General features: G+C 37.5%; 2 protein-coding genes across 3 annotated transcripts in view; both read right to left on the reverse strand.

The window, feature by feature from the left end:
- LOC145999610 (uncharacterized) overlaps window positions 1-26981 on the reverse strand; it is a 120665-nt gene that overhangs the window by 23186 nt on the left and 70498 nt on the right. The window contains exon 4 of one of the 2 annotated variants that reach the window (XM_083136678.1): window positions 17561-17732. The exons of the other annotated variant lie outside the window; for it this stretch is intronic. Coding sequence (XP_082992804.1) covers window positions 17561-17732 — 172 coding nt within the window. The remainder of the gene's footprint in view (window positions 1-17560; window positions 17733-26981) is intronic. 2 annotated transcript variants of the gene reach the window in all.
- LOC145999611 (uncharacterized) lies at window positions 13752-16211 on the reverse strand. Its single transcript, XM_083136680.1, has one exon. It carries the CDS (start codon window positions 16124-16126, stop codon window positions 15335-15337), a length of 792 nt encoding a protein of 263 aa, XP_082992806.1. The 5' UTR covers window positions 16127-16211; the 3' UTR covers window positions 13752-15334.

The following is a 26981-nucleotide window of genomic DNA, read 5'->3' on the forward strand; positions in this document are numbered from 1 at the left end:
ACGATTCCACACAGGTAAAACAGCGATAGCGTAAGGTCAGGTGAGGCCAGGCTGGCTCGGTAGCTCAGTGATTAGACCAATGGCATGGTATGAAAGAGACCAGGGTTCGAGTTTTGGTCAAGCCTGCCATTCTGGCTGGAAATTTCTACATAGTACAACTCCTGTGTGTGCCTAATCTACATCTCTACCCTGGGAGGAACCAGGCAACTTCGAAGTCTACTGTGTTTTAAAGGCAACAGATCCCATTGCAACAGCACTGGCAGAGACGATTCTATGCAACTGAAACAGCAATAGCGAAAGATCAGGTGAGGCCATGCCAGATCGATAGCTCACTGGTTAAAGCAATGGCACGGTATGCCAGACACCTGGGTTCGAGTCCTGGTCGAGTCTGCATTTTTGATGAAAATTTTACGTAGTACAACTCCTGTGTGTGCCTAATCTACAATTATTAACATATCTATCCTGGGAGGAACCAGGCAACATTGAAGTTTACTGTGTATCAAAGGCAACAGATCCCATTGCAACAGCACTGGCAGAGACGATTCCATGCAACTAAAACAGCAATAGCAAAAGATCATGTGAGGCCAGGCCAGATTGATAGCTCACTGGTTAGAGCAATGGCATGGTATGCCAGGCACCCGGGTTCGAGTCCTGCTCGAGTCTGCATTTTCGATGAAAATTTTATGTAGTACAACTCCTGTGTGTGCCTAATCTACAATTATTAACATTTCTACGCTGGTTGCAACCAGGCAAGGTCGAAGTAACATTTCTACGCTGGGAGGAACCAGGCAAGGTCGAAGTCTACTGTGTATCAAAGGCAACAGATCACTTTGCGCTAGCACTATCAGAGACGATTCCACGCAGGTAAAAAAGCGATTGCGAAAGGTCAGGTGGGGCCAGGCAGGCTTGGTAGCTCAGTGGTTAGAGCAATGGCATGGTATGCCAGAGACCTGGGTTCGAGTCCTGATCGAGCATGCATTCTTCGCTGATAATTTCTATGTAGTACAACTCCTGTGTGTGCCTAATCTACAATTATTAACATTTCTACGCTGGGAAGAACCAGGGAACGTCGCAGTCTACTGTGTTTCAAAGGCAACAGATCCTGTTGCGGTAGCACTGGCAGAGACGATTCCACACAGGTAAAACAGCGATAGCGTAAGGTCAGGTGAGGCCAGGCTGGCTCGGTAGCTCAGTGATTAGACCAATGGCATGGTATGAAAGAGACCAGGGTTCGAGTTTTGGTCAAGCCTGCCATTCTGGCTGGAAATTTCTACATAGTACAACTCCTGTGTGTGCCTAATCTACATCTCTACCCTGGGAGGAACCAGGCAACTTCGAAGTCTACTGTGTTTTAAAGGCAACAGATCCCATTGCAACAGCACTGGCAGAGACGATTCTATGCAACTGAAACAGCAATAGCGAAAGATCAGGTGAGGCCATGCCAGATCGATAGCTCACTGGTTAAAGCAATGGCACGGTATGCCAGACACCTGGGTTCGAGTCCTGGTCGAGTCTGCATTTTTGATGAAAATTTTACGTAGTACAACTCCTGTGTGTGCCTAATCTACAATTATTAACATATCTATCCTGGGAGGAACCAGGCAACATTGAAGTTTACTGTGTATCAAAGGCAACAGATCCCATTGCAACAGCACTGGCAGAGACGATTCCATGCAACTAAAACAGCAATAGCAAAAGATCATGTGAGGCCAGGCCAGATTGATAGCTCACTGGTTAGAGCAATGGCATGGTATGCCAGGCACCTGGGTTCGAGTCCTGCTCGAGTCTGCATTTTCGATGAAAATTTTACGTAGTACAACTCCTGTGTGTGCCTAATCTACAATTATTAACATTTCTACGCTGGGAGGAACCAGGCAAGGTCGAAGTCTACTGTGTATCAAAGGCAACAGATCCCTTTGCGGTAGCACTATCAGAGACGATTCCACGCAGGTAAAAAAGCGATAGCGAAAAGTCAGGTGGGGCCAGGCAGGCTTGGTAGCTCAGTGGTTAGAGCAATGGCATGGTATGCCAGAGACCTGGGTTCGAGTCCTGATCGAGCATGCATTCTTCGCTGATAATTTCTATGTAGTACAACTCCTGTGTGTGCCTAATCTACAATTATTAACATTTCTACGCTGGGAAGAACCAGGGAACGTCGCAGTCTACTGTGTTTCAAAGGCAACAGATCCCGTTGCGGTAGCACTGGCAGAGACGATTCCACGCAGGTAAAACAGCGATAACAAAAGGTCAGGTGAGGCCAGGCTGGCTCGGTAGCTCAGTGGTTAGAGCAATGGCATGGTCTGAAAGTGACCAAGGTTTGGGTCCTGATCGAGCCTGCATTTTTCGATGAAAATGTCTATGTAGTACAACTCCTGTGTGTGCCTAATCTACAATTATTAACATCTCTATGCTGGGAGGAACCAGGCAACATCGAAGTCTACTGTGTTTCAAAGGCAACAGATCCCATTGCAGTAGCACTGACAGAAATGATTCCCCCCAGGTGAAACAGTGATTTCGAAAGATCAGGTGAGGCCAGGCTGGCTCGATAGCTCACTGGTTAGAGCAATGGCACCGTGTGCCAGACACCTGGGTTCGAGTCATGGTCGAGCCTGCATTTTCGATGAAAATTTCTACGTAATACAACTCCTGTGTGTGCCTAATCTACAATTATTAACATCTCTACGCTGGGAGGAACCAAGCAACGTCGAAGTCTGCTGTGTTTCAAAGCAACAGGTCTGGTTGCGGTAGCACTGGCAGAAATTATTGCACGCAGGTAAAACAGCGATAACAAAAGGTCAGGTGAGGCCAGGCTGGCTCGGTAGCTCAGTGATTAGAGCAATGGCATGGTATGCCAGAGACCCGGTTTCAAGATCTGGTCAAGCATGCATTTTTCACTGAAAATTTCTACCTAGTACAACTCCTGTGTGTGCTTAATCTCCAATTATGAACACCTCTACGCTGGGAGGAGCCAGGCAACGTCAAAGTCTACTGTGTTTCAAAGGCAACAGATCCCATTGTGGTAGCACTGGCAGAGAAGATTCCACGCAAATAAAACAGCGATAGCGAAAGATCAGGTGAGGCCAGGCCTGCTCGGTAGTTCAGTGATTAGAGCAATGGCACAGTATGCCAGAGACCTGGGTTTGTGTCCTGGTTGAGCCTTCATTTTTCGCTGAAAATTTCTACGTAGTACAACTCCTGTGTGTGCCTAATCTACAATTATTATTTATTTGTTTATTTATTTATTTGATATATGTCAATTTAGTACAAAATAAACGTTGGTAAAAATACGTTTTGATCTTTTCTCACGTGAAGAATTTATGAAACATAAATGAAGGTATCCTATAGTAGTTGTAGATGGGAAAACAGTGTAGATAGTAGAATTGGATTTGGAGCATTCTTGAACATACTGTGTAATAGTGTTTGGGGTTACAATATCCCAATTCCTGGTGAAACTCTTAAAGAGTTTTGAAACGGTGCATTAACAGCAACACATTGCTTCACAACAAAGTGATTTTTGTCAATGTTAGTTTGGGTTCTGACATCCACGGCCTGTCGCACTCCAATCAAACCCTTACTCCCAACTAGTACATTACAACCTGTATATTCTTTTCTTAGTTTAGTGCATTAATTTGAATGTTAAACTGGCAAAATTGACATCTGAGTCTTACGATGTTACTTTATCTCCCACTTTCTCAGATGCCAGAACAGACACTACAAGGAATGTATCATCAGCATGCAAGATATCCCAATTACATGCATGCCATTGCCATCAGAAAACTACAGGCAAACAAGTTTGCAAGAATGCCCAAATAACTATTTATAATGTATATATGAATGGGTGAATAATGAAGTATGTATCTTCACCCATACATCCAGAAAGAAAAAATGAGATTATTTAATATCTTAAGAGGAGGAGAAAGAAAAATATGTATCAGTTTTAGCAAAGATTTAATGTGTGTGTGTGTGTATATTATTCCCTGATCCCTTCCTCCATGCTATTCTCCTTGACAGGGTAAGTAATAATTCTAAATTTAATTTTGGTATGCTACCATGTATTCTCCCGAAGTAAGACTTGAAGCTTTCCTGGCGACGAATGACGAAAAGATTCTCTCGGGCTATCGAAAGGTGAGTTGTGGAAATGATTCCAAAGGTTCAAGAGCTTGGAAAAATTTCCACAACTCACCTGGTCGATAGCCCGAGAGAATCTTTTCATCGTTTCTTCTCCCATCCTGTTTCTGTCCATTAAAACCCAATTGTAAAAATCGTTAATCTGGCAACAACACATCTCGGTAGTGGACAAAATTCTCAAGAGGGTCGTCCCTCTGATAATTGCCCTGGCAATCCGCCCCCGTTGGTCAACACAGCAGAAATTCTCGGAAACGAGCTGAAAACTTGTCCCTACTCTCTGTTGGTGTCACACTTGAATGCACAGAGCATTGAAGCACACCTCGATAGTTTCAAAGCAATTTTCTCCCTCTTGAATCTCCAGCGCATTCTTGTGTCAGAGACGTGGCTTAATCCCTTTACACCCTCTAGCATGGTCTCCTTGCGAGGTTACAAGGTCTTCCGAAATGACACGTTAGGGAAACGAGGTGGATGGGTGATGGCACTGATAAGGGAGGATATTTCCATGGTGGTTGTGACTAAATCTGATGGTAACTATGCACGAATGACAGAATATATTTTCCTGGAACTCACCATCAACAAACAGAAGCTATTGCTGGCTGTTGTGTACCGTCCACCTGGAATGTGCTTTGTAAATTGTGAGGTGGAACTGGCTAAACTCATTCCCATGTACTCACATGTATTATTACTGGGCAATCTGAACTTTCATTTAGAAACAGACAAACCTGAATTAAATAAATTCCATGCTGCTTTCTTCTTACAATCTAAATATTTTGAAGCTCGATCCTACCTTCCACACAGCTACACAGCTACCTCGCTCTCTTGACTATATGTCATCTTAACAGGAGACTGCACTCGAAACATGGACAAACGAGCACCTGCGGTCTCTCATTTGAAGCAAGTCTTTCGCACACACTTCAACGAAACATCCTAGTATTTATCTTTATTCAAATCTACTTACAGTTTGTTAAATTCAAAGAAAACTCGGACGTCACTATTTAAAATTTCCATATATTTTATCACTTATTGATCTACTGTGTTTTGTTTCTTTATCGTTGCTATGGTCAAAAATGTATGTAGAAATGTATACATCGTAATTTTACATTATCAAGAATGTGATAATAATTAATTATACATCATATTAATGCAACAACGTTTTCTAAAATATAAAAAAACAGAAATTGATAACATAGATATATCATTGTGCATATTAAACACAAAATTAAACAAAACATAATAAATGAAATAAATGAACATCTTTGGTTCAGTCACAGTACGCACCCCTACCGGGTGAAAATTTTCGATTTATATCAGTTCTGTAAATATCGAAAATTTTACCATATTTAGTTCCAAACTTATGAACATTTTTAAATTACAACATAAATCACTTTTTTTCAAACAATATTAATTCAGTTCACTATGAACTCTGTGAATCAAACTTGACTGACATATTCTTAATTTTGTTTTAGTTGCATGCATTCAGTACATTAAATGAATAAACAATATTCTTGAATGGAATACAACATTAACATAAATTATTACATCTCAAATTGTATTTATAGCTTCTCATTGTCCGATGTAATTCTCAAAATCTTCAAACCTTCTTACTTCACTTCTTCACTAAACCTTGGAAAATTTCTTCAGCAATAGTAAATTATAGATGTAGCTAATACACGACAGTCAAGAAATACTACATATGCACTTACATCTTCTGTTCTTCAAATCTTCCAATTCACTATCTCAGTTGAAAACTCCGTAATTATTCATATATAGCTACATGATTACTTATTTCCTTGAACAAATGCATCAAGTTGTCAATTGAGTAGCAAGTAATACTATAATGCTGCGACTGTTTCTTCAAATATCATACTTATTTGCATGCATATAAACTTGTTAGACGAAGATAATCATAACATCATCAGGGTATCCATGGCCTTTCATAAAAGTATTGTCTACATTTATTCATGTACTTTGTAGACACATCAATTCTCAAATAAAATAATAACCATATGTAATCTAGTAGATAATTCCATTTCTCATTCCTACTAGATACAATACATTGGCATAAATCAATTATTTATATGCAGAGTATATTATTCTCTGAACAAATTCTTAAAGAATATCGCACAGAAACAGAATGTACATTCACATTCTTACTTGCATGCAGCAACAATTCTCGTATTTTAGCACATCAGTAGCAATAGAAAGAAGTTCCAACATCATCAGTTACATTGAATATGCATAGATTAAAATATTCCATCTTTCTTTGAATTAAAGTGCAAATAATTAATAAATACATTTCTTGATGTCGTTTTAAGCAAAACTTTGCCCTTATATAAAGAAACTTGCTTGAAGTAAATCATCTCAACCTTTTAATTTAACATCTCACGGGAACTTGTGTTAAAGGTAAAGAACCTTGTACTTGATTTATTTGCGAAGTATTTTGTTCACGATTTGCCATTCTTGTAGAATCAGAATTAATTTGTGATACCAAACCTGCTGCTTCAGGTTGAGAATTTAATGAATTTGAATTTGTAGAAAAACACTGATATGGCATTGTATTATTATTAGCACTGCAATTTTCATTCCTGTAATAGAATCGCAATTGATTGAGCAAAATTTCATCATTAAATTGTCCTGTAGGTGAACGATAATTATTTTGCCTGTAATTATTTCGGAATTGTCCTCTGTTTCTAGATCTCAAGCCATTATAATTGTTTCATGCAGTAAAATTTCCATATGTCCATAATTATTAGAGGTTTGCCTAAAATTGTTGAAATATCGACCTCGAAGATTGTTTCCCTGCCGATTTTCGTAACCTTGATTGATAACAGCATTGGCTTCTACCTCACTACTAGTTGGAGTCTCAGTACAAACACTAGTGGTCTTCGAACGTCGAACATTAACTTGCCGCACATTTAACTTGCCTCTATTTTGTTCACAGTTCTTAAAAACCTTTGGAATATTTTCACGTTCGTTGTCTTCATTAGGAAGAACAACAAGCCCCTTTCTACTAAATTTTATTACATCTAATCGTCTTAACATGCTAGTTAGTTGATCTACTGAACGAATTTCGTGACCAGTAATGTGATTGGCAACATTATCAGGTAATTGGCTAAGTATTAACTGCACAACATCTATATCTTGAGGATTTTCAACCAAATTGCAATAACTAGAGTGAGTTTTTAAAGCAAAAGTCTCTAAACTGCCATGTACACTTGGATCGTATTTGCGATTCCTCAATACGGAGAGTTGTGATTGGATAACTTCCGAAGAAGCAAACTGATTAATGAATTCTTGTACAAACTGATTATAAGAATTAAAGTAATATTTATGAGTCCGAAACCAATAACCAGCTCTCCCAATGAAACACTGTTGGATACTTTGCAGTTTCATTTCTGTTGGCACTCCTACAACATTTAATATGTTATCCAGCTGCTCAATATATTCCCGAGAACTTAGGCAATTGAGATAGTTCACTTAATTTTAAACGTCCACTTCTTGCATTTCCTTCTCCATTGCATGTATTTCTAGTTATAGGATAATCACTTCTTCCTCTCAAACTATACGGTTGATTATAACAAATATGATTTGCTCCGTTTAACCCTTTGTTACAATAATCATGCAATCTAGAACCATTTACAGACGACTGATGATCATCGTGATTGTTCGAAACTGAACATGGTACACTTGCATCACGATAAATATTACTAACACAATCATTTTGTGGGTTAGGTTCCGATATTTGTGGGTTAAAATCACACCACATACAAGGAGAATTAAAGCTTTGATCTAGATGAGAATGTGGAATATTATGTACATCCCTCCCATTGGCATTATTCGTAGTAAGCACAAAACTAGAAGTTGGATGTGCATTTGTACCAAACAGTTGATAGCAAGCATCAGTGTAGTTATATTCCTCAGCATCTAACTCTCGTTTTTGGAATGAACTTTCTGTGTTGTCACATCTAAATTTCTTTATGGAAGTTTCTTCAGAGCTAGATCTTACAGATTTATTATACTTGTGCTTCCAACGGACATGTTTACGAGCACGAGTGTTAGTAACATTCTTGTTACCAGAAACTTTCTTAGAAGAATCATCTGATACATCACTAGACGAAGTACTGAGTCCAATATCACACCGGGTTCTTCCATTCCGACATGTATTAGATTCTGCATTATCCACAACAATTGATTTTGTTCTACTATTACTATTTGTAACAACAGAATTATGTGCAAGGGCTACGCTACCTTCATCACTATCGTTATAATTAACTTTGACTGTTAAATCCTTGCCATCAGTTTGAAGCATTTTGATATTTTGTTCTATATCTTCAATATGGGAATTAAACTGTTGGAACTTTTCTGTACAATGAGAAATATGCTTATGTACATCAGCATTGACATCGCTTTTAGTTTCTAAAATAGTGACTCTAGACATGAGATCAACTATATTAGCAGAGCAGTCATTATAATTTGAATTGAGATTATCTAAACGTTGGTCATAACCAAGAACGTGTTCTTTCAATGATTGTTGCACATTTTCAAATTGAGATAGTTTGACATCAACATTACGACATTTATTATCAAACAGAGATTCAAGACGTGTAGTTGATTGTAAACACGCTGTACTAACCGCATCTATTTTGTCCTTAAATTCAGACATTAAAATATTGAGCCGGTTGTTAACATGACTAATATCATGATTAACAGCTTCAAATTTAACATCAAGCTGTGAAGATAACTGTGTATGTGCACTAGATAATTCAGCTTGTTTTAAAGATATAACGTCAAGTTTAACCTGAATATTTTCATTAGACAGATTTAATTCTGATCTAAGTTCCTGATTAGACTGTTTGAGTTCTTGATTAAACTGTTTAAATTCCTGATTAGACTGTTCAAACTGAGTCTTAAGTTCCTGATTAGACTGTTCAAACTGAGTCTTAAGTTCCTGATTAGACTGTTCAAACTGAGTCTTAAGTTCTTGATTAGACTGTTTCAGTTCTTGATTAGACTGTTTAAATTCCTGATTAGACTGTTCAAACTGAGTCTTAAGTTCCTGATTAGAACTTACAACAGCTAATTGTATGCTTCTAATGCTGTTTAGGATGTCATTTAAATTAGGATTTATACTTTCCAAATACACTGGCAATTGGTAAGGATCGTAACTGGAATCACATTTGTTACAACAGTATTTTTCCTTAGTGGTACAATAAATTGTCCAATGTGTGACGGAAAGCTTCAAACATGAAATATGATACCACGAACGACAATCAAAACATTGCACATACCTCAGGTCATTATCGAGCTTATCACAACACGTCACTCCTTCAATCTTACCTGACTGTACATCACAAATGTCACCATCGTGAGAATTACTACTATTTAAGTAGGTTCCTTCATATGCAACATTAGATTTTAGCCTACGTGAATGTCTAGGCTTTGTTTCTTTAGATTTATCTGCCATGATTTCACAGAATAATAATAAACTTAAGAAATAAAATATTTAGGGTCGCCAATTTTGTCTTTGCAACATGTTCAACAAATTGCAAATCCAAGACAAAATAAAATTTACTACCATTGCGCAAACTTCTCACCACGCATCAGAAGATTGTCCTTTCTTTTTCAATCCTGGCTGTAGGTGCCAAATCATTGAAGCAAGTCTTTCGCACACACTTCGACGAAACATCCTAGTATTTATCTTTATCCAAATCTACTTACAGTTTGTTAAATTCAAAGAAAACTCTGACATCACTATTCAAAATTTCCATATATTTTATCACTTATTGATCTACTGTGTTTTGTTTCTTTATCGATGCTATGGTCAAAAATGTATGTAGAAATGTATACATCGTAATTTTACATTATCAAGAATGTGATAATAATTAATTATACATCATATTAATGCAACAACGTTTTCTAAAATATAAAAAAACAGAAATTGATAACATAGATATATCATCGTGCGTATTAAACACAAAATTAAACAAAACATAATAAATGAAATAAATGAACATCTTTGGTTCAGTCACACATTCCACGACCTTATTTACGTCGCCTACTCATTGAATGCTCCAAAATCCAAGCCAAACATAATTGAATACCACAATATAAAGAAAATTAACCTCATTTCTCTAGGAGAAGATGCTACAAGAACCCAATGGAATATAATACACAGCTTCAACAATATTAACAATAAGCTTAATGAATTAAATAGTCTAATCTTACACCTTTTCGACAAACATGCTCCACTAAAAAAAAATGCGTCATGCTACCTGCTTCCCCCTGGATGACCGACAGCATTCTCACACTTATGGCAGAGTGCGATTCAGCTCAACGCAGGTTCAAATCTACAAAAGCCTCAAATCTACAAATTCATTAAATAGTATTAATAACTACTGTGTGTTGAGAAATCGATGTAATCAGGCCGTGTGCAATGCAAAGAAAGAAGCTCTCTTACATATTATTAAATATGCAAGGCAACCCCCGAATTTTGGGAATAAATTAAGAAATTTAGGACTAGGAGTGAAACGTAACGTAGATTCTACTAGTGTTTCTTCCCTTGATGAATTAAATATGCATTTCTCTCTCTCTAATTCAATAAACAACGATGCCAAAAAATTTTACTATTAGAGCTATAGCAAACCACAAAACAGGAATGGCAGCGTTTAATTTTAACCCAGTCTATCAGTTCCAAGTTGCAACTGCCATCGGTTGGATCAAATCTGGTTCTGAAGGAGCCGATAACCTCCCATTGCGACTAAAAGAGATGATTTTAACTCATGTACTGCCATACATAACTGACATTTTTAATCCTCCTCTTCGCTCTGGAATTTCTCCAGGAAAGTGGAAAATTGCACACGTCGTTCCTCTCTCCAAGATTGACCGCACCACTTCCATTGACAATTTCTGACCTATCAGTATTCTTCCCGCACTACCGAAAGCATTAGAATACATTGCTCATGACCAAATAACCGACATACAAATGAAGTTCTGGCTTCTTTTCAGTCGGGATTTAGACCTAATCATAGCACTAGCACAGCCATGACTCAAATAACCAACAATGTCAGACAAGCGACGGACTACAGACTGACAGTTTTAAAAGTACAGCATATTTACGAGATTCTGCTAGTTCCCATAAATCAAAAGCATTGAATATTGCTTTCTGAGAATGGGAAATTTGAAATATTAGACACTTACAACATTCTTCATCAAAACAAATCAATAACAAAAACTTCGTGCACAAAATTGAAAATAAAATATCACAATAATTTTCAGAGAAGAATGCAATCTCATTCCAATCACACTAACATAAGATTTAAACATTATTTGAAAAGAGGTAGAGTACATTAAATTTTTATCACCAATAAAAATACTTGTCATTAACATATCACAAAATCTGTGGTCATAACTGATTATAGCATTGCTAGTACAAGGTGGCCACTTACGGTATCCAAGGTGGACTTTCCAGAAATTCAAGGGTACAAGCCGAATTACGTATTACCACCTCTCACCACCCATATGCATACACACACAAATATATTAACAAGATAAAGTGTCCATGAGATTCCAATATATCAAAATATTGCAATAAAATTCAATTAAAAGGTTCAATTTAATATTTAAAAGAATATTTTTTTTTTAATATGCGAAGTTTACATTTGCCATTTTACATACTTAGAAATGAAATACATCTACAAACACGAGTCACAAATGTTACAGGATATACTATTCTACAAGAAATGGTTAATTGTAGAAGAACATTAAACTCAAATTTACCTAATCAACTTCAATATATCTTCTTGATATCTGGTAAAATTATTCTCAATATAATTATTCAAGCCTTGATTGACTTATTTTACTTCACATTTCTGCCAATTTTTGCTAATCGCAAAGATGAGGATGATATGATTAAATTGAACAAGGGACACACACAAAGTACACCCATTCACAGGCTGGGATTCTAAGCTGGGACCCCTAGCACCACAGTGCAGTGTGATAACCAATCCACCGAATCCACCATGGAAGCCAGGACAGACATTGGTATCTTGAGAAATTTTGTAGGGAAAGGGGCTCAGTCCATTGATAAAACTTGAATAATACAAACAATAACAATGAATATCATGAATTAATAAAAATACACCCAAATAAGGAAGCATCTAACTAAGATACTGCTAGTGGTGGCGAAGCTTCATTCTTTGCTTGGTACTTTGGCAAAGAAAATGTTTAAAAAATAGCTTGATATGGAAAAAGCCTGCATCCCCTAATGAAAGTTTTTTTTTATCTTACAACTATCAAAAACAGGTTTACACGGTGGCATTGGAATGGATGGTTCAGATCTCAATCAATAAAATGGTCGCACCATAGTTGTAGACATGAAGTAATGATTTGTATAATACTGAGCTCAGGATCCCATCCCAAGTGATATAATGCATAGACTAAAGATAATTCCCAGTGATATCTACTCAGAAACACTCACTGTCCCAAACCACTATGATATTAATGGTTTCTATTTGCTATGTACCCTCTTCACATGTTTAGTAAGTACATATTTACGGGTAAAGTATTTGTCACATATTGAACAATCAAAAGGTTTCTCTTGTGTGTGTACTCTCGCATGCATATTAAGGAAATATTTTCGGGCAAAATCTTTATTGCAAGTTGTACACTTAAAAGGTTTTTCATTTGTGTGTGTCATTAAGTGTGTATTTGTAAGAAAATGCTTTGCTGCAAATAGAACAATTAAAAGGTTTATCCTTTGTGTGTGTCCTCATGTGTATATTAAGACAATTTCTATATGCAAAATTTTTCTGGCAAATTGAGCAACTGGAAGTCTTCTCTTCTGTGTGTGTCACCATACGTATATTAAGGTTATCTTTACGGGCAAAAGTTTTGTGACAAATTGTGAATTCAAAGGCTTCTCTTTGGTGTGAACTCTCGCATGCCTATTAAGATCTCCTTTATAGGCAAAGTCTTTTTTGCAAATAGAACAATTATATGGTTTCTCTTTTGTGTGCATTCTCATATGTACATTAAGGCAACCAACAACCGAAATATTCCAGACCCAAGTCCGGTAATTCTTGTACAAGGGTTGGATAAAAAGTAATGGCAACACTGGTATAATTGCTACTTGACTGTATTGGCAGAGGAGCACGTGTTATATTCCTTCAATGTAATCGCCCCCCCCCAATCTCTACGACCTTCTGCCACACGTATGGAAGGCGTCGTACACCGTCAGCGCGTCCATCTCTGTCGATGTCCCGCAGTGACCGCCCTATAGCACGTATGATGGCTTCGTGCGTGTCGTAGTGCTTCCCGCCCAGTGGTTCCTTCATTTTGGCAAACAGGTCGTAATCACACGGTCTCATACCGGTGAATATGGCGGATGTTCCAGTACCTCCCACTACCAGTTATGCAGGAGCGCCGTCACAGTGTTCGCAGTGTGACACTTTGCATTGTCAAGCAGGATGATGGGACATCGTGCCAGAACGTGCCGTCGCTTCCTTCTTAATGCGAGGCGAAGGTGGTGTTGCAAGAAGGTGCAGTAGTAGGCTGCGTTGACCGTCTGCCTAAGAGACGTTGTTCTTCTTGCCTAAACATATTGTTAGGGAGCTTGTACTCTCTGCTTCAGAGCACTGCTGTTTTTGACTGAATAACATACAATCGCACCCCACTCACTTTACTTCCTCGTCTGACATTCCTTTATCAACCACGAAACGGTTGTGGTGCTGTGACTCGCTCCTTTCACGGGACAGCAGTGTTGCCATTACTTTTTATCCAACCCTTGTATTTACACATTTGTATGAGAAGGACACTACATTTTAGTTAACCACCACAGTTTACCAACCTACTGAATGAAGTTAAAAGTAATATCGAGAAGGAAAACTGAACAGAATTTGACTGTTCGATAGGGTCATCATCAGAGGTGACCTTTCACATAATACTTGCCATATATTGACTAATTATAAACAAAGAATTCTTATTTTTACAAAATCATTACAATAGTAGCAGAAAACATGCATATAATTATAATAAAATTTTAGTAATTTAAAAATTTAAGAAAGTGGTGAAGGAAAATAACAAGCGATTGCAGTAGATTTGTATTGAAAATAGTTCAAATTATGACCCCCATTCCCAGAGTATTAAATGTGCAATTTCTACAGTAACTGCCATTAATATTCAGTATATCAAAGTGCGATATAGTTTGTCAACAACAAATATCAAATTTCTTGCTAGCCTTTTTCCTCTTTGTTCAAGAACCTATTTTTAGTGCACTTCCGAAAAAAATATTGCTTATATCCAGAAACAGTAAATTTCCCTGACATTTCCATGACTATTCCAGAAAAAGTAAAGTTTCCAGACTTTTCCAGAGTTTCCAGTTCGACCAGACACCCTGAGAAGTGTATAAAATGTTGTATGATCCTTTTACAAGTACCAATGTGTGAAACGAAGAAAACCTACATACTTTCATCATTTGTTTCTCTTACAACATAAATTGTCTACTCTACTAGGTTCTGTAGCACTGCTTATTTTGTGCATAAGTACATGGTACATCTGAGAAAATAATCAAAATTATACAATATTCAGTCATTTTTGTCAGTGCATTAATGGAGGACAGAATCCAACTTGAATTCTCTATTGAGAAAAAACATCTTTTCGGGAATTCCATCTTGCATCTAAGGCTAGGTGTATATGGTATAACTGGCAGCATGTACAGTCTATAATCCCAATGAACTGTCTATGTACGCTAGGGTGACAGACATGCAAGTTTCCTTCCTTGTTTTGTATCTTGGCTCAGGACAGGCTTAAGAAAATCACTTGCTCTGTTAAAAAGCAAGCAGCATGCAATTTACGACTTCTATTTTACAACTATTGCTAATATACAAAGTACCATTTGAAAGGATAGGTGAGATCTCTGCTGGATAAAAAAAAAATTAGCCCTATTTGTAGATGGCAACAACTGATTTTTAAAAAACACAGATCAGCATCCTACTGCAAGTGAAATGCATACAAACTTCAAGACATTTCAATGTAATTTACATTTAGAAACACTACCATGAGATCATTAAATTCTTCTAGCAATCACAGTTTACCAATTCAATATTAACATTGTGAGCATAGCCTTAGTGGTTTCTCTTGGAGGTGTACTCTCCTCACATGTATAGCAAGTATATCTCTCCGGCCAAAATCTTTGTTGCAAAATGCACACCTAAAAGGTTTCTCTGGTGTGAATCCTCACATGCACACGAACATGTCCTTTCTGGGCAAAACCTTTGTTGCAAATTGAACACTTAAAAGGTTTCTCTTTGGTGTGAGTCCTCACATGCACATGGAGATTTGCTTTCCAAACAAAATCTTTGTTGCAAATTGAACACTTAAAAGGTTGCTCTTTGGTGTGAATCCTAATATGCATTTTAAGGTGATGCCTCTGAGTAAATTCTTTGTTGCAAATTGCACACATAAAAGGTCTCTCTTTGGTGTGAATCCTAATATGCATATTAAGATTAACTTTCCGAGTAAATTCTTTGTTGCAAATTGTACACTTAAAAGGTTTCTCTTTGGTGTGAGACCTCACATGCACATGGAGATCTATTTTCCGACCAAAATCTTTGTTGCAAATTGAACACTTAAAAGGTTTCTCTTTGGTGTGAATCCTAATATGCATACTAAGAGTATCTTTCCGAGTAAATTCTTTGTTGCAAATTGTACACTTAAAAGGTTTCTCTTTGGTGTGAGTCCTCACATGCACATGGAGATCTATTTTCCGGACAAAATCTTTGTTGCAAATTGAACACTTAAAAGGTTTCTCTTTGGTGTGAACCCTAATATGCATACTAAGAGTATCCTTCCGAGTAAATTCTTTGTTGCAAATTGTACACTTAAAAGGTTTCTCTTTGGTGTGAGTCCTCACATGCAGATGGAGATCTCCTTTCCGGAGAAAATCTTTGTTGCAAATTGAACACTTAAAAGGTTTCTCTTTGGTGTGAATCCTAATATGCATTTTAAGGTAATGTTTCTGAGTAAATTCTTTGTTGCAAATTGCACACTTAAAAGGTCTCTCTTCGGTGTGAACCCTAATATGCACATTAAGGATATCTTTCCGAGTAAATTCTTTGTTGCAAATTGTACACTTATAAGGTTTCTCTTTGGTGTGAATCCTAATATGAATTTTAAGGTGATCTTTCTGAGTAAATTCTTTGTTGCAAATTGAACACTTAAAAGGTTTCTCTTTGGTGTGAGTCCTCACATGCACATGGAGATTTGCTTTCCAAACAAAATCTTTGTTGCAAATTGCACATTTAAAAGGTCTCTCTTTGGTGTGAACCCTAATATGCACATTAAGCTTATCTTTCCGAGTAAATTCCTTGTTGCAAATTGTACACTTAAAAGGTTTCTCTTTGGTGTGAACCCTCATATGCACAGTAATATTTATTTTCTGGGCAAATTCTTTGTTGCAAATTGAACACTTAAAAGGTTTCTCTTTGGTGTGAGTCCTCACATGCACATGGAGATCTGCTTTCCGAACAAAATCTTTGTTGCAAATTGAACACTTAAAAGGTTTCTCTTTGGTGTGAATCCTAATATGCATACTAAGAGTATCTTTCCGAGTAAATTCTTTGGTGCAAATTGTACACTTAAAAGGTTTCTCTTCGGTGTGAGTCCTCACATGCACACGAACAGCTCCTCTCTCGGCAAAACCTTTGTTGCAAATTGAACACTTAAAAGGTTTCTCTTTGGTGTGAATCCTAATATGCATTTTAAGGTGATCTTTCTGAGTAAATTCTTTGTTGCAAATTGCACATTTAAAAGGTCTCTCTTTGGTGTGAACCCTAATATGGACATTAAGGATATCTTTTCGAGTAAATTCTTTGTTGCAAATTGAACACTTAAAAGGTTTCTCTTTGGTGTGAATCCTAATATGCATTTTAAGGTGATCTTTCTGAGTAAATTCTTTGTTGCAAATTGCACATTTAAAAGGTCTCTCTTTGGTGTGAACCCTAATATGCACATTAAGCTTATCTTTCCGAGTAAATTCCTTGTTGCAAATTGTACACTTAAAAGGTTTCTCTTTGGTGTGAACCCTCATATGCACAGTAATATCTATTTTCTGGGCAAAATCTTTGTTGCAAATTGAACACTTAAAAGGATTCTCTTCAGTGTGATGCCTCATATGTAGATTAAGGTAAGATTTTAGGATAAATGCTTTTTTGCAAATTATGCAATTAAAAGTTTTCGTTTTGTTGTGGACAATTTTGTGTATGTAAAGGTTATCTTCAGGAATTTTATTCTCCTTGCAAACTGAGTGATTTAAAAACTTCTCCTTTGCATGGACATTTGAATGGGTTATGAAATTTCTCTCCTTATAAAAAACTTGGTTGAACATTGAAGAGATATGTTTCTTCCTATTATAGTGCTTGGTATTCTCAATATCTACCTTGGTTTTAGAGTATTTTGGTGAAGGTTCAGGTTCAAAATTTCCTTCTCTATTGACACATTCTGTATTGTCTTTTGGCTGGTCTTGTTCACTTAATTCTCCTGAAGGTACTAGTGTAACTGACCTTAGAACATCTTCGCTCTGTCCTTCCATGTAGTTCTTGTTCAGATATCTGGAAGAAAGAAAAACAAAATTAGTCACCGAGATTTACAGATCACTGAGAAGAAAGAATAATACAATAGACTGTCATTAAGGACATACTTTGAAAAATGTAAATATGTTATTGGTTCAGCAATATTTCTCTTCAACTTTTGCCAAATCTATCACGGTCGGTCAATAATTATTCACACTTTGGCCTGTGCTGTGGCATATATCATGCATTTCTTCGTGATGTTTTGCCTCAACTGTTGCAGGACGTGCCCTTGGCACTGAAGCAAGGTCTATGGATCCAACATGATGGTGCACCACCACATCTTGACCAAAATGTGTGCAACTTCCTCAATGGCTTGTTCCACAATCAGTGTATTGGTAGGGGTAGGCCTGTGCCATGGCCAGCAACATCACCGGGCATCACTCCCCTGAACTTCTTTCTATGGGGAGAGATGAAACGCCTCGTATATGAAACACCTGTCGTGTCAGCTGAGGATCTTGTTGCACACATTAATGTTGCCGCAGCAACAATAGCAGGGATCATGGGTCTTGTTGATTCGGCGTTGTGGAAGTTAATGACAGTTTGAAAATCGTCTATGATGTAGTTCTCTCGGCACCTCCACTTCGCACTAGTGATGGGCACCATCGACTAATTTCCACCATTGACTACTTAGTCGTTAGTTGAAACAAAATATCGACTAATTAGTCGCAAAAATTAGTCCTTTAACAATGTTAGTCGAATGAGTCATTTGACTAATAATTAGTCGAATTAGTCGTTTTACTAATAATTAGTCAAGTTAGTCATTTGACAAATAATTAGTCGAATTAATCATTTGACTAATAATTAGTCAAATTAGTAGTTTGAATAATATTAGTCAAATTAATTGTTTGACTAATATTAGTCGAACTTTTGATTGACTTTTATCAGACTAATGTAAGTCGAAATATTTACTTTTTTATTATTTTGAAATTTCTCAAGGCTACGTTATGCTGAGGCAGGCTAAATGGGACTGAATCTACAGTTCTAAGATACAAACTATACTATATGATGATGTACAGGGTGCGGCAGCGTTCATAGCTTATTTTGGCTACCTAATTATGCTGCAAGACTTTGTTCTTCCTCAACTAGGGATGTTGAATGTGAATATGGAACAATTATGTTTTCAAGACGGTGCAACCTCACATACAGCCAGAATTTGCATGGCTTTTTTGCGACAGACATTCCCAGGAAGAGTAATTTCCCGTTTCAGTGACATCTCCTGGCCACCACGGTCACCCGATCTGTCATGTGCCAACTTTTTCCTTTGGGGGTACCTGAAGCAAGAAGTTTTCCGAACACGTTGTGCCACCAATCCTGAGTTGAAGGACCGCATAAGAACTGCCGTCGGCAATATCCCAGGGAATATGTTACGATGAGTTATGGAAAGCTTCCAACATCGCCTGGATGCATGTATTGCGCAGAGGGGGCATCATTTGAGAGGGGTTATATTCAAACATTAATCCACCCAATTGGACAATGAATTACACTTTTACAAATGGCATACCTTTAACTATTAATTGACATAATAACTAATAAATAAAATGCATTTACTTCCGCATGGTGTGCTATTAATATCCTACTATGAACGCTGTCGTACTCTGTATAAATTTGACTTTATGATAGTTAATGCATGAAAGCCGTCTTGTCGAAGGCCCGACATGTTGAGTTGTGGAATCACGATGTCGACCTCAAAGGTTCCAGTTTCAAATCCCGGACTAGACATGCACGCCCGTACACAGGATTTTTAAGCGTGTGGGTGTGTGTGTGTGTGAGCAGGGGGGGGGGGGGATGTAGAACAAAGAGAAGATTCAAAATACTGTTTAAGTATCAGATGTGGGCGCCAACATTATGGTGTTATTGCGGCTAGACATACAATTATAGAATTGATATATTATGATTCAATGTAACGTAAGAAATTCAATTCATCGACAGACACCCAAAGAGTCAGCAAAACAGTCACTTACACACACCGTACACTTGCTGCTTACTGTTTACCATCAATTTTTAGAAATATTCTAAAATTAATGTATTCCGTAAATTAACAATGTTTTCATTTGAGAAAATTTACTAGTGTTGCAAAATACGAACTCAAAAAAATATAATCCTCTGTGTCCAAAGATCATACGCAGCCATAATTGTTTTTGTTATCTGACGCACCAATGTTTTCTTAATGCTAAGCCTTCAACTCCAAGATAAAGTAAACTGTCTTTGGCCCCCGTTTTGGTGCCCCGCTACTGTTTACCAATATCACTAACCAACCATGATAACTCTATGTATAGAAAATAATATATATTTTTAATTAAATTATATGTATTAGCAATGATTCTTATAATGAACATGTCTGAATGTGAGTTAATTAAGAAAAATGAATTTTTTTCATTGCGACTGCAGTTCGATGAAACTGGAGAGAGGCATTAAAGAGTAGACTGTCCTGACTAAATATGGACCTCTGCTAAACTTGCATCAATAGTGATAAAACTAAAATTACCAAATATTGCAGACTGCAGAGTGCTGGAGCCTGCCTCTCTCCGCAAACAACCCATTCATTTACGCAAGGACAAAATCAAATTTCTTTGAAAATCTTTCATAGTTTTTTATAGCTTTACAACATTTCATAGTTCGAAGGGACGAAATGGGCAATTGGCCCAAGCTATTTAGTCATTGGATGGATATCGGGTGTTCCTTGTGAGTGTCCATTCACCAATTTCATAATCAACGTTCATCCTCATCCTTTTGATTATCCAAAAGTGTCAGAAAAGTGATGCTAGATAATAAAAATACAAATTCAAATAACAGGGGGCTTCAACGCAGCCTTTTCGAGGTGCGATTACTTCCCGGTATGAAAATAAAGGGTTACAAGCAACATCATAAATGTAAATATGCTTATTTTGTAGGGTGAAATGTCGATAAGAGAACAATTTGAAAGATTGTTACACATCTCAACTGGGCTCTTAGTACACAGTCGTAAATACATACCTAAGAATTATTTGTCATAAGTTTCTGGAGTGACATGTCCTCTATTTTTTGTTAATATTTTCCTCATCTCATGCTGCTTTCCTGCCTCTTTAGTCTAGCCGGGGTGATGAGAATGAATGAAGATTAGAGAAAATTGAGGAGTGGAAACTTACAAAGGAACACCCATGTGCATGCCAGGATTCGAACCAGAGCCGTCAGTGGTGAGAATGTGAATGCACTCAGCCACTGAAGTTTGCTAGCAAATTTCTACCACAGAGAAAAGGAAAGTGAAAATCAACATAATATAGCGACTGAGCAAGTGTGAGATCGTAGTGCACAGAGTAAATTTTAGTATTTATCCCATGAACATAAATAGTGTTTATTTTTAATTAATGGATTTTATACTATGTTCTCATATTTGAATGTTTCTTAACTTCAAGAATATTTTTGATTAAAGTACAATGAATTTAACATAAAATCTCTACACAATCCGAAAGCCAGAAATGAGATCCGATGTCTTTCTTGCACCAACCACAATAGGGATGGTCACTTGCCTGAAAGTTCCAAGAAACTCTAGAAGTCTGAATGCATATCCCTTGAGAAAGTACAACAAACAAAAAATAGTGACATGAATGACCACAGCCATCACCGCCTGGAGGTAGGGGGAGATGTCACAGTATGGGCATTTTTTTTTCTGTGGCACGGTTCCGTGTGATGGAATTTCCTATAGTCGTTTTCACGTTCAGAAGACACAACAGCGCTTATGGAGAAACCTCACAGTGTTGCCAATACAGCGCTAGCTCATGTCGCCGGGAAATGATGACCTTCCTTCACAATGAAGGTGTTACATATTTTGTATATATAATGATAATTATATGTAATTATTAATATTAATATTAATATTATACTGTGAACGTTACAGTTATCTTTTTACTATGATCCATTGCGATCACTACACACGCGAGTGTAATGCACGAATATGACACTTCAGAAATCACTTAAAAAAGTAAAAATCACTGAGCGCTCACACAACTGAAAACACTTTTTCGAGAGAGGGAAAAAGTCTAAACAGACCAAAGCAGATCTCTCACTCAAGTAAGGGGAACCTGGCACATGGGTTAGATTCAAGTTGCAACCCAAACAAACAAATGAGTTATGGCCCACGTGAACTGATAAGACGTGAATGACTCAAGCAAGGCATGTCATATTTCTATCTTGAAACCCCATATTTTGTCACGTGTTGGAAAGCCTTTCAAAGGTTAATATGGTGTCTATGAATTTATGTGTACGTTGGAAACTGAAAGGTGATCTTCATTTCAGTATTAATGTCGACAGTAATGTAAACAAAAACAACGTGTATTTGCGACAGCACTAATGTTGCTCACAACAGCAGCATTGGAAATAATTGTCAATTATTAAATTTAAGGAATTTCAATTATATTATAACAAACTGCATGAAGTTCATATTTTTACTGAATGGAAATAAAATAACAACTCGAAAACGTGGTGGTGATTAGCCGGAATGCTGTGGTGAGCCAGCTCAAGATGGACAGACAACGTCTCCTTACTTCGCTCACGGTTCGGGTTAAAAAGAAACTCCAAATGCATGGAAGTAATATTTCTGGAAACCTTTGAGTGGTTATAAAAAATAATTTCATTATTTTCTCCACAACTTTGTTGCTGGAAGTTTTTACTTGGAATTACAGAACAAGAAATGGCCAGCGACGACATTTTCTACTGCATGAATATAAAAAATCTCCACATACTTTATTTGAATATTTTTTAATGCAAATATGCTTTAAAGTATTGATAAATTCTGAGTACCACCATCACCTATGACAATTAAAAAACAGTGTCAATTTTTTTAATAATGAATGCTTCAATTTTACAGCATGTTTCAACGTTAGGAATGAAAATAATGTAAAAATTGTGTTTTCACAGAAAATTCACGTTTTATAATTTATCTAAAATAATGTAAGCAAGTTACCAGTTTTTTGTGTTCACCATTGTATTCTCTACAAAATTTCCTGCAAAACTGCAGGTACCGATTTTACTTAAGGTAAATTTGTAAATCCAGAAATTTCACAACAGCGCGCTCGTATTTCCCATAAGAAAAGCATTGCCCATAAGAGCCCATTGTGTCTTCTGAACGTGAAAAGGACTCTAGTCACCGACCTTTGCAATAAATGCCCTCCTGCTCACTTCTTAACAATAAGCCCTCTGGCCACAACTTCAGTAGTCGATGGTTCCTTTCGAATTGCGGGTCATTGCCTTCCTTCCCAGCAATCACAAAATGAGCAAACTACTCTGTCGTTACAACTACTGGAAGTAACATGACTTAGCTAAAGGCACACGTCTACAAGGCTGCACACACACGCAACATCAGAAGCAATGAGCCTCAGAATGGGGGCAACTGCAGTCAAGTGCTTTGTTGAATATTGTGTTATATGCATACCTACGTGAAATGAACAGTGCTAAGAGTTTATTTCTACTATGAGTAACAGTTTTGAGATATATGTCGATTTCATGGTGGTTGCGGTAAACGCGGTTTAAAATTACTTACGTGAAATTTAGAAGATTTCGTACTTCCGCATTGCACAATTTAATGGTTCAATCCTATTAATTTCGAAGATCCACTGTCTTCATTCACAAAATGTCGATGTTTTGGAAGATTGAACTACGAGATTCTTGTCATGCCTGCAATGTTCGTATGTACATCCTGAAGAATTAGATTGGAGTACTGATATGAGACAGACAGAGAAGACGACAAGCATCTGCCTCAACTGTCCAAGACCTGGGTTCCAGTGTTGTAGAAGAAGGTGGGATGTGATACGAAGACCTGGTTGTATTCCAACATTCCATCTGATACTCCAAGCATTTCTCTGGATGACAAAAGGGGACACCTTATCAAGAAGGTATGTGCAAAGTGAAAGTGACAATGAGAATTTTACCATTGCTGCATTCTACTATGCAAAACCATCAAATTATGTGAGGCCTATTTCTGTGCTCAACACACACAGAAGTTCGAACTAACTCATAAGTTGCCTTCCGAAAGAAGAATTTCTGCATAATAATGTATGCTTACTTTGGTTAAACCAGATGCTTGTGTTCGAGCTGGACTCGGAACATTATCGTCAATTGATCTATTGTTGTGTAACCAACCTAATTATTCATTTTTATTCCCCCGTCTGTTTAGCTTCTGAACATTTAAAAGTGCAATTATCCACTAGATGTGCATATGTGCCATATTGTCTTGCAAATAAAGTAAATGCATTTGACAAATAAGAAACATGACATGAAACGCATAAATTAGCGAAAAGTGCAATGTAGTGTTTGGTCACCAAAATATACTCATGGCAAACAGAAAAAGAATTTGTACTTTCATAATTATTAAACAACTATATGAAAATTTATCAACAAAGTTTAATACGAAGTTTTGCTGCAAGCGTACATGTTGTTGAAATCTGATTATGAAATGATTAATAACATTTGCCCTTTTACGTTACCAGTTGTTATTAAAAGACAATAAGCACTCGTTATATATGTTATATACCAATTTAGTACAAAATAAATGTTAGTAAAAATATGTTTTGATCTTCTTTCACATGAAGAATAAATGAAACATAAATGAAGGTATCCTACAGTAGTTGTTTATGTGGAAACAGTATAGATAGTAGAATTGCAGTTAGTTCACGATTAACTTAAAGTGTTGGAATTGCATCACCATTGTGCTGACCCCCAATTATGAATTAATTGAATGTTAAATTTTGACTATTCTTGAACATATTAGTGTTTTGGATTACAATATACCAGTTCCTGGTGAAACTGTTTAGAGTTTGAAGCGGCGCATTAACTGCAAGCCATTGCTTCACAACAGTGGTTTTTGTTAATGCTAGTTTGGGTTTTGACATCCACAGCCTTAGTTGCGCTCCAATCAAACCCTGTATATTCTTTTCTTAGTTTAGTGCAATAATCTGAATCTTAATCTGGCAAAATTGACAACTGTCTTACTTTTTCTCTCACTTTTCTTCAGATGCCAGAACTGATACTACAACGAATGTATCATCAGCATGCAAGATATCCCAATTACATGCATGCCATTATCAGAAAATTCCAGGCAAACAAGCTTAGAAGAATACTCAAATAACTATTTATAAAGTATACATGAATGGGGGAATAATGAAGCCTGTATCTGCACCCATACTTCCAGAAAGTAAAAATAAGATTATTCAATGAGGAGGAGAAAGAAATATATGTTTCAGTATTAGCCAGTGGCGGCTGCTTAATATGTGCTACCATGCTATAGCAGTTACTCAATTTACTAAAATGAAAAGAAAGGAAGGGACACACTTCATAGAATGAAGAAGTTTAATAAAACACTGAAGTGAAATGAAACATCTCACGTTATGAGGTTCAAAAATTTGCAGCGCACTATGTATTTTCCGCATGCTGTTAACCTTTAGTCCTCCGCCGTTCCATATGTGGAACAAAAAAAGTATGTCCCTGTCAGCCGCGGTTACATATATCGAACAAACAGTTTTAGATACAATTATCGAGGGTTTGCGACACTTATATTTGTATATTGAGGTTGAAACACTGACAGTTCAGTTCGGGAACATGTGTTTACGAAAATTCCAAATCCCCCCCTCCTTTCTTGGAATATGTCACGTGTTTGGGCTCACACTTGACAGACACAATGAATGCTTGGTATTTATGATGTTATTTTCCTCCAAGCTTCCAACGCTGTGATTTAGTACTGATAAGGCACACATTCTTCTTTGTGTTTAGACCTGGTGATCCAGTCGAAAGTAGTAGCAGGGGGGGGGGGGGGGGTCAAGGAGAGTTTGGATTGGAAGAGGTTTAGCGGTGTCAGCTTTCTGTCGCCTCTAAGTTAGAAATTCAATGAAGCCTGACGACAGCCCGAGGCCAGAAGCCAGAATCATGAATCTATCCAGAAGTATAGACAAAACAAAGGATTGCAAAGGCTCCCTCCCCTCCTCTGTTTAGGAAAGGCCTCGCCATAGACGTTCAGAGCAGTGGCTGTGAAAGACCATGTTTTGTGCTTTCCGATTGTGTGCCCCCTGAGCTGTGTTGAACTTGTGTTGGGTAATTTTTTTGTGACATGTGCTTCTGATTTTTTCGTTCGCACTTGCATTTTGTGTAGCTACTTTGAATCCATTTGTTCCCTGTTGACTCGGCTCTTTGTGGAAATATGTCCGGAAGGAAACGATTATGCGTTAGGGAGATCGATGAGCTTTTATATGATACGGACAATGAATGTGAGAGCATGGGATCAGATGTTGATCAAGGTGATGACTTTGATGATGATGTTGATGTGGGGGGGGGGGGGGGATATCTGATTCTTCTTCGGATGAAAATGACTCTCCTCTCCCAACAGCATTTTCATCGACGTCATCAAGTTCGTCAACCTGGAGCCCGCGCACCTCTCATGTTCAGGGTCCAACTCCTTTACATTTTACTGGCCGGCCCGGACCCAAGACCTCAGATTTGACTCCTGATCTTCACTTTTCGATTCTTTCAGCCTATTCTGGTAGTATTGGTTAGATTCTACCAGCAATTTGTCGATGAGAATAATCCGTCCAGGGTAGAACCCCCCATCACCCTTGGAGAATTATTCCTTTTCTTTGCCCTCTGGATCTATTTTGGACATAACAAGCATGACTACATGGACTCTTACTGGCAGACAAATTCCTTCCACACACCTTGGGTCCGGCATGTTATGTCACGCAACCGTTTCCGACACATCCTAGCTTTCCTGCACTTTGCCGACAACTCTTCCCCTTCTCAAGACAACACCGATCGACTTGGAAACTACGACAGGTTCAAGAACATCTGAGACAACGTTACTTCGACTTGCATCACCCGACGGAACACGTAGCTATTGACGAGGCTATTGTTCTTTACAAGGGAAAGGTGATTTTCAAGCAATATATCCCAAAGAAGCACAAGCGATTTGGCATAAAGCTGTACTTGCTTCGGGATGCTTTGGGATATACTGTTGATATGTTAGTTTACCTTGGAAAGGACAGTGCCAGACAGACTCTAACTGTGACAGCCACCCATGCCCTGGTCATGGAACTAAGTAAGAGTGTACAAGCAATTGGTCATAAAATTTTTATGGACAATTACTTTACCTCTCCCGAACTTTTTGATGATCTCGCAACAAAGGGCACCCAATGTTGCGGAACTGTCAATAAGAATCGGCGTTCCATGCCCACTGACTTGAAAATGGGGAAGACCAAACGTGGTGACCTG

The sequence above is a fragment of the Lepisma saccharinum genome, chromosome 15, assembly GCF_977018435.1.
Source record: "Lepisma saccharinum chromosome 15, izLepSacc3.1, whole genome shotgun sequence".
NCBI classification, from domain to species: domain Eukaryota; kingdom Metazoa; phylum Arthropoda; class Insecta; order Zygentoma; family Lepismatidae; genus Lepisma; species Lepisma saccharinum.